Genomic DNA, 9,732 nt, shown 5'->3' on the forward strand with positions numbered 1-9,732 from the left:
CCTTTTTTGCTCTTTTAATTTTTGCTCTGATTATTCTGATCAGCACAATGGTGCAGTGGATGGCACTGTGGCATCACAGCAAGAAGGTCCTGCGTTTGAATCCAGCAGCTGACTTGGGCCTTTCAGTGAGGAGTTTGCATGTTCTCACCTTGCTTCCGTGGGTTCTCTTTGGGTACGTCGACTTCCTCCCACAGTCCAAAGACAGGGTGAATGTAACAAGTAGAAGAAAATGATTTGACGCAAGTTCAGACTATATACACAAAAATAAACTACCAAAGTTCAAACCCATTTTCTTTTGAAAAATATCAAACATTTTAATATGTTTTCCACAATATTACATGCTGTCACTGAACAATATTTTTTTTTTACAAACAACAGAAGAACCACATGCAGTGTGCGTTCCCAACTAATAATAACATTATAAAACAATTCAATATGAATAGCCTGTGAGTTCACAGAGGACACCACACAAAAATGTTATCTTAAAAATGATAGTGAACACTTTAACCAAGGAAGGAAATGACTGTCTTCCTGTACAAGTGAATTCAACTGAAGTCAGTGTGTTACTGCTTTGCTCATACAAAGTGTCATTACTCACTTCCATAATATTCCATACTTTAAGGTTCAGTAAGTGGATGTGGACATAAATTCACTGATGGCTGCAAGCTGCTTCACCATTATTTTTTATTTACAAGGTTATTTTTGCCACCCCTCTGACTGTAAGTCCAAGCAATGTGAACACCACAATTTAAAGGTGCATACCAATAAAGCCATACTGAGCAAAAATCCCCCAATTCAGTCATACACATGAGCAGCTATGAAAAGAGGCCACTGATTTTATGTTTCTCTTGAGAGTTATTTCACATCACAACCACATCCTTAGCAGTAAGAGGGTGAGCAGTGCACAGATATAGTGGAGTGTGCTGGGATGCCAGAAGGGGGTGCTGTTACATAGGTCTGAGCCACAACAGTGGATTCGCACCCCTGGCAGTTCTTGTTGCTGGCAGTGTCTGGATGTAGCGCAACCACTTGTCAGGACGATACCCAGGGCCGCTGCAGGGACAGAAGGGAGAGACAGTCAGTCAGTCAGTCAGTCAGATAAGAGTGATTAGCTGGTGTTTGGCTCAGCAGGAAAAAAAGCAAAAGTAAGCATTAAATACTGCAAGTGTATAATGAGGAAGACATTTAGAGATCTCCACGGGATATGCCTACACAGCTGAGAAAGAGTACATTTTGTAGTCGTGAATAAAAACATCATCACAGTTTGGAATCTGGCATATATGTGGTGTATTATTTGATAATAACTAAGAAAATACTTATGTTCTTAAATATGCACAAATACTCCAAGATGTTTGCCCCAAAATTCTGACTATAACTAATTTAATAGCGTTACACAATTAAAATGTAAAATGTTACATTTGATGGAATCTGGTCAAGTGAAATTTACTTGACTCGTATTACATTGTCATGGTTCCTGGGTCGACGATCCAGTGCTTTGAGATTTGTGGAGTCAAGATTTATTTTGAGGATTTAAGAAGTGATTTAAGTTAGAGGTCTATATTATTTCTTCCTTTGTTTTGTTTCCCAGCACTTTTGAGTTTTGTTATGTTTCTAGTTCTGTTCCTTGGTTGATGTTAGTAGCCTACCTCTGTGTGTCTCTGTCTGGTCTCCCTCTTTACTTGTGTCAAGTTAGTCTTTCATCCCAGTTAGTCACGTCTCTGTGTTTGTTTACCTGTGTCAAGTTTGTATGTCTTTGTCTCTGTCTCATTGTTATGTTTCCTGTTTTATTTTGACAGTCCCTCGTTTTGCTTCCTCCTATCTCAGATTCAGTTCAGCTGTGTCACCTGGTGTCTCCACTTTGCCTTATTACTGCCTGTGTGTACTTAAGTGCTCCGTTTTCATCATTTCCCTATCTTGTTGTTGTCAGTCCTCTGCATTTTGGTCTGTTCCCAGCCTACCGCACAGCTACCCTTTGGCATATATTCAGTTTATACCAAGCACATTTTCCTTAAAGATTAAATATTTGAACGAATAAGCCTTTGATTCAAGATTCAAGATTCAAGGTTCTTTATTCGTCACATGCATAGTTATACAAGTATAACATGCAGTGAAATGTAACCTAAATGTAACTGAAATTTTATATATTTCAGTTTCATTTTACTCAAAGTGTTTGCTTTATCTATTTTGAAGGTGAAAAAAATTCCTTCTTGAAAGCGTCAAACAAAAAATTGTAAGCTGTCAGGATTTTTGTTACTTGTAATCTGCTCAGGGACTTTATTTGGTATGCACCTCAACCACTTTGCCTTGAGGGTCCCAAAGGTTTTTTTTTTTTAGGCATTTTATATATGTTTTTAATTCAAAATGTATTGATGCATATTTTTAGTTTGCTAGTTCTTCTGATCAGCAATGCATTTTCAGCATTTCTTTCATTTCCTCACTCATCACCTTCTTGATTAGCACCAGTCAACATCTCTTAAAAGACAAACAGCAAACTAACTTCCCCAGATGGCGAAGCAGTTGTTATTTATCTAAACGCAAACAGAGTGATCACGTCGGAGATCAGTCGGGGCAGCATGAAAAGATTAACCTGGCTAATAGTCAATCTGCTGTTTATATGAAATACTTTAAATACTAAAACATGCTTCAACTAGGGGTTAACTGTCTTTGCATATGTTGAATGCTAATTAATAACAAGCATTACGGTGTCTCCTGAAAGTTGTGGCTTACAGTAAGTGAGCACTATCAAATTTTGGCAACGATGATGTTTTTTAACAGTTAAATTACCTCAGCACTCATTTTAATATCACACAATAACAATATTGGATATTTTCCTCTTCTTTATTTCTGTTATAATTCAGAGGAAGGAACACCGAACTTGTTGGGGGTTAAGGGCAGATGTCTTGGGGATATGAGGATAAAGGGCACCAAAAAATCTAAGCCTCTTACAGAACTTCAGGAGCATCTGTTTGATTTGCTTTGGACGGGGTCACAGGAAGATTAGCAGCCTGTCCAGCCCCAGTTTACTACCAAGACACAGCTACAAGATTCTGACAAAATGCCTGTCATACTGTGTCTGTCAGGCTGTTATCAGAGCTTGTCTGAGCTTGCTGTTTCTCTGAGCCAATGGAAAAAGGTGCCTCATCAGGCTTTTGGGTAGGAGAGGTTTCTTCAGATGTCAAGCAAAAAACAAAAAATCAAAAACGGAACAAAACAAAAAAGGTCTGAATTGCCCACACTTCTACGAATGTATCCATTTTACCATCAACACCCAGTTTGCCTTAACATGAAACAATGAATGAGTTACAATTTGGTCAGCAAAGCACACTACAGCAGAGTTATGTAACTATCCTCTGCGCTGGGACAAGTCAAATATTCACATCAGCGAACAAAGAACATTTACATGAAAGTATGATTAAAAACGATTACGCCAATGTCCAGCGGTACGCCAGAGTCAATTCGTCATGATTTTATAATCTGCTACCCCATAAATATTCTCCAAAGAAATATCACGCACAAGCGCATTAACTCACTGTGTTAAAGGATAAAGAGAAAAGGAAGATAATCATTAAGCACTCACTGCTCTCTGTCTTGATGCAGAAACGATGTTTGAAGCCTTTGTGAGAGTGGGGGCAGGTGATGACCTCTGGGTTGGAGCAGCCCACGTCAACATACCTCTGGCCCTGGATGATGTTACAGCCATAGCACTGCAGACTATGGACTGCAAGGAAAGCATAGAACAATAAATACAGTGTTTGAGTGCTTTACTAGTACTGAGATCATGGGGAAAATGTACTGATAGAAGAGCTATTATTATGGAATTAAATTGCTTAGATGATGGAAGAGCGTATTAGTCTTATCAGCTCACACATATTGTGTGTGTGGCATCCAGAGAACCCAGTGTTTTTACTGGTAGACCTACTTAGCACCATCACCATATGCTCTTATTGTTATTTTTGTGGTTTCAAAATGTCACTTATATATAAAAAGGAAGATGTGAATAGATTTGAAAATAATATGCTTATCTGTCTAAATTATACTCCTGTACTGTACTGTGTGGAAAACAGTACAGAAGTGGAAGAAAGGTGGACAGTATTACTTTTCATGGTAGTTACATGCATTTGTCAACCCTTTGATTATCATAACACAGTTTCATCCCTGAGAGAATTCAGATTTATGAATGTCTGACACATTTAACTTTGCTCTTGGTGCATGACGTCATTGGATTTCTTGGCTTCCTGTTGTTTACTAATCTATTATAAACTAAGTCCGCTGAGTTGGTTTGAATATTAGCTAAACATAACTGCCAGGCCTTTTTATTTTAAAGGCTGTTCGATCCTGAATGCATAAACCACCTTCAGTGTTAGCAGTGGTGATATTTTTACTTTAACTAGCATCCAAATCTACACAAGTGACATCTTCACTGACTCTGATTTGTATGTTCTATCTTTATGGGAGTTGTAATGATGCATTTGCATTCATTTAAACTGAAAATGAGCAAAATTTAAACCAATTCTTCACTTCAAGCACTAGCTAACGTGTTATTTCATGAGATGCATGCGACCAAGATTCCTACGTAACGCTTGTGATCTCTTAGTCAAGTTTACCATTCAACTGACTAAAAGTAGTGGAAGTTATAACAAAGAAGGCATGGGGTAAAAACATGGCATGGGGTAAAACAACATTAGGTTGTGCTATTTATTTTGCATTTTTAACTGACACATAAGAATGAGAGATTTATCAGTAAACATAATCAGCTTTCAGAATGAGTTCACATACTAAAGGGTGGAGCTGGTGGGTGGGGCTCACTGAAGTGTAACAAATAGCAAGGCCCTTTAGTTTGACACACACAGAAGTTACATCCAGTAACCTTTTGTGGGAACATTTCTCCACAGTTGTTGCTCCCACACTGAGACATTTTAATAATTAATTGTACTTTATCCATGATTAATAAGAAATTATTTTTTACAGCTATTGCAGTTTTTTTTTTAATCAACTGAGGGTTATATAAAAAATGCTCTGGCCCCACCACCACTTATGTTACTAAAAGAGAAGCTGCCACTGATTTTATCGAGCTTGTCCAGGATTCTGCTGCAAGGATATTAATGAAAATCAATAACAGGGAGCACATCAGTCCAGTCATAGCAAAGCCACACTGACTCCCAGTATCCTATGGAGCTGATTTTAGAATACTCGTACTTGTATGTAAAATCTTTAATGGTCTTGGATCATCTTACATGTCTGACACTTTATGTCCCAACTTGCCCTCCTAGATCCTCCTCTGTTAAATTGTTAGGTATCCAACTCTTCAAAGAGAAAAGTTTAAGCCCTAAACTCTTGATCAGCCTACCTCAAAATACAGGGAGTGCAGAATTATTAGGCAAGTTGTATTTTTGAGGAATAATTTTATTATTGAACAACAACCATGTTCTCAATGAACCCAAAAAACTCATTAATATCAAAGCTGAATGTTTTTGGAAGTAGTTTTTAGTTTGTGTTTAGTTTTAGCTATTTTAGGGGGATATCTGTGTGTGCAGGTGACTATTACTGTGCATAATTATTAGGCAACTTAACAAAAAACAAATATATACCCATTTCAATTATTTATTTTTACCAGTGAAACCAATATAACATCTCCACATTCACAAATATACATTTCTGACATTCAAAAACAAAACAAAAACAAATCAGCGACCAATATAGCCACCTTTCTTTGCAAGGACACTCAAAAGCCTGCCATCCATGGATTCTGTCAGTGTTTTGATCTGTTCACCATCAACATTGCGTGCAGCAGCAACCACAGCCTCCCAGACACTGTTCAGAGAGGTGTACTGTTTTCCCTCCTTGCAAATCTCACATTTGATGATGGACCACAGGTTCTCAATGGGGTTCAGATCAGGTGAACAAGGAGGCCATGTCATTAGTTTTTCTTCTTTTATACCCTTTCTTGCCAGCCACGCTGTGGAGTACTTGGACGCGTGTGATGGAGCATTGTCCTGCATGGAAATCATGTTTTTCTTGAAGGATGCAGACTTCTTCCTGTACCACTGCTTGAAGAAGGTGTCTTCCAGAAACTGGCAGTAGGACTGGGAGTTGAGCTTGACTCCATCCTCAACCCGAAAAAGCCCCACAAGCTCATCTTTGATGATACCAGCCCAAACCAGTACTCCACCTCCACCTTGCTGGCGTCTGAGTCGGACTGGAGCTCTCTGCCCTTTACCAATCCAGCCACCGGCCCATCCATCTGGCCCATCAAGACTCACTCTCATTTCATCAGTCCATAAAACCTTAGAAAAACCAGTCTTGAGATATTTCTTGGCTCAGTCTTGACGTTTCAGCTTGTGTGTCTTGTTCAGTGGTGGTCGTCTTTCAGCCTTTCTTACCTTGGCCATGTCTCTGAGAATTGCACACCTTGTGCTTTTGGGCATTCCAGTGATGTTGCAGCTCTGAAATATGGCCAAACTGGTGGCAAGTGGCATCTTGGCAGCTGCACGCTTGACTTTTCTCAGTTCATGGGCAGTTATTTGGCGCCTTGGTTTTTCCACACGCTTCTTGCGACCCTGTTGACTATTTTGAATGAAACGCTTGATTGTTCGATGATCACGCTTCAGAAGCTTTGCAATTTTGAGACTGCTGCATCCCTCTGCAAGATATCTCACTATTTTTGACTTTTCTGAGCCTGTCTAGTCCTTCTTTTGACCCATTTTGCCAAAGGAAAGGACGTTGCCTAATAATTATGCACACCTGATATAGGGTGTTGATGTCATTAGACCACACCCCTTCTCATTACAGAGATGCACATCACCTAATATGCTTAATTGGTAGTAGGCTTTCGAGCCTATACAGCTTGGAGTAAGACAACATGCATGAAGAGGATGATGTGGACAAAATACTCATTTGCCTAATAATTCTGCACTCCCTGTATTAGGGAGACAAACTCTGGATATTTTCAAGAAAATCTTCTAAACACACCTTTTTAAATCTGGCATTTAACAACAGCTTCCTCTTAATAATAATACCACTCCACAGCCATGCCTTCAGTAATCTGGCAGATACAGAGTTTTTTTTCCTCTCCACAGTTTTCATATCTTATTGGCCCTTTACTTCCAAGTTTGAATCTTTTTCACATTTCTCTGTTTTATGGGATTTCATGTATTATTTATTTTTTATATATGGACTGTTTAAATAATAGTGTGTGTGTGTGTGTGTCTGTGGGTTGGGGGCATGTTTATATTTATGACGGGTTGTTTATTTGTTAAAATGTCTTTTTTAATATTTAGACAGAGCCACCTATTTTTCTTGCATGTTTTTTATGCCTGTGAAGCCCTTTGGATTTCCATGTGTAATATTGGGCCATACAAATACATTTCAGTTGAACTGATTGCAATAGAGTGGAATTTATAGAAGTATTTCTTTGAATAAATAAAGCTCCTCAACCAATTCTTTCATCTTTAACGTCCTCCCTTTCCCGTGTAATTGTCTCTCATCAGAAATGCCTAACTCTTCTAAGAAAGTGAGGCTAAGCCTAACCAGAACAAATCCACCAGAGCTTAAAGGGATTGCCCATGAATTCAGACCCCTCACATACCTGCGCCTGACCTCCCAAATCCTGTACACACAAGATGGAAGATCAGCTTTGGCTGAAACCAATCCTCTCTCTTTATCTGTGCAGCCCTGTGGACTCAGAGTGGGCAGAGAGCGGACGCCAGCCTCTTGCTGCCCTGTGCCGTTAAATAGCCCTCCAAAAGCTCTCATGGAGCTTTCAGGAGTAAACTAATCCCAGGCAAATGCTCTTACAAAAATCACTTTAGAAATCTGCTGGAATCAATGTAAAGCCTCGCAGGGACACAGAGCATGTGCCAGTCTGTAGGGGATGTGTCATATTCCCCTGTTGGTGGTAGTGAAAGCTCACATAAATACTGCAGTATTTCATTAGAGTGAAGTAATGGCTGTGGAAATGAAAGCAATGAAATAGTCATTTACATCTGGCAAATAACCTGATTTAACTGTCCAATGTGCTGAGATGTTACACACAGCTCTCATGAAACATTAAAAAGCTGCCCTATATGAGCATTTGTCAGCATAATGAGGCCATATTAGAACGACATTCAGCTCCCACGATACGGTGCAGTTTATTATACGAGTATACACACGCTCCTCTCCCAGTATGCATTGCAAATGCTGATTAACTCTGAATCTTTTGTGACCCGAATCCAATTTTATTCATTCATTAGTTTCAAGCACATGCAAGCACCACATTTGTTATCTGTCATCATGTAAAAACTCAGCCATGTTGTTGCCATAGTATTACTATGAGCTTCATGGATTTTATATAAGAATTAGTTTAATAAGAAAGAGACACAGGGATTAAAAGCAGTAGAGACTATTGCCTCTCTGTCTCATTATGTGGAGTTGTTTTTTTTCCCTTTCTCAGCAGCTCTGAGATAAAGGAGTGCTCAAAATGATCTTTTAATGCACTGTAAAGACATTAAAAAGAACTAAGTGAAGGATGATGGCTATAGTCAAGCATTATAATACACAATAGGTGATAAATGGTGTGCTTTTGTGGTTTTATATTCCAGAAATGCTATCATTTATAAGTGGAAGTGTGCATATGCAGTTGTTTTGACATATCTGTGCATTTCACGGATGCCAATATTGATAAACAACAACTCAATAATCTGCACAGGAGGTGAATTCAACCCTGCGTCTGAAGTTGATAGCGGCATATGTCTTACTTGGATAAAACAAAGCAAAACGATGTCTCAGAGCGCTACACTTTCTGTTTGCCTGGCAGTCACTGACACAAAGGTTCTTGCCAAACTGAGTCAGGTCAATTGCTATTGCTCTACAGGGAAATTCATTTAGCCTTTTATGGATGTTACCTATTGTTTGGAGGCATAGATTTTAACTCCCAGGTCAATTACGAGCAGAACAAATTTATATTAACTGGAATCAGCTCGAAACACACTTGTTCACCATATTAATGTGATGTGCTCTGCTTTCGGTCTAAATTTTGATCGAGCTGTTTGTTTTACTATTATTGCTGTTTGTGTTATTTTAATGTTTTGCAGATGCATAAAATTAATATTAACAATACTTTTGCTGTATTTATTAAATCCTGCAGTATATATAGAGGATTTTTTCTATCACTGGCAATCATGTCTTTGATTACTTTGAATGGAAAAGACTGTTTTAAGTGAAGATTATTGTATCTGGGCTATTACTAGGACTTAGGGCATGCCCCCCCCCCCCCCCCCCCCCAACCACACACACACACACACAAACACACACCTCCACCCCCACCTCTATCTCAACCCACAGACACAAACACACATTGCTCATTTGGTCCTTTTCTCTAAAAGACCCACAACACATATTTTCATACCAAAGAATACATCCTACCTACCTCGTGCAAAGCAGAGTGTCCAAACCAATATAAATCCAAACCCATACACCAGCCAGGTATGTAAAGTCATGGATGCAGCACAGTAGTGACAGTCAGTGGTCTGCGCTGAAGGACAGGTAGGCACAGATTTTCCCTGCTCTCATCTAATACTCCACCAAACCAGGCACAAAGAGAAATCTAGCAAAGATCCCACTTTCCAAACACGGAGCAGCCCAGCTGTCTCTCTCCACCCCTGCCTCAGCGAAGCTCGCGCAGCGTGTGAGCGAACTGCCAGTGAGAGTCCAGTGAGAAAGGGAGCCAACCATCCAGGGAGTCAAGTCAGCTCA

The 9,732-nt window shown here is 39.3% G+C and overlaps 1 protein-coding gene across 1 annotated transcript; it reads right to left on the reverse strand.

Annotated features, from left to right (window-relative positions):
- Positions 1–298: 298 nt before the first annotated feature.
- LOC146705888 (uncharacterized) lies at positions 299–9,732 on the reverse strand. The gene is made up of 3 exons (XM_085465229.1): positions 9,407–9,732; positions 3,578–3,718; positions 299–1,053 (listed from the first exon to the last, which is right to left on the reverse strand). The coding sequence occupies exons 1-3, from the start codon at positions 9,474–9,476 to the stop codon at positions 866–868; spliced, it is 399 nt and encodes a 132-aa protein (XP_085321355.1). The 5' UTR covers positions 9,477–9,732; the 3' UTR covers positions 299–865.

This window comes from Copadichromis virginalis, linkage group LG7 (genome assembly GCF_057382275.1).
Source record: "Copadichromis virginalis isolate Kocher_CV1m ecotype Utaka linkage group LG7, C_Virginalis_male_GT1.1, whole genome shotgun sequence".
NCBI classification, from domain to species: Eukaryota; Metazoa; Chordata; class Actinopteri; order Cichliformes; family Cichlidae; genus Copadichromis; species Copadichromis virginalis.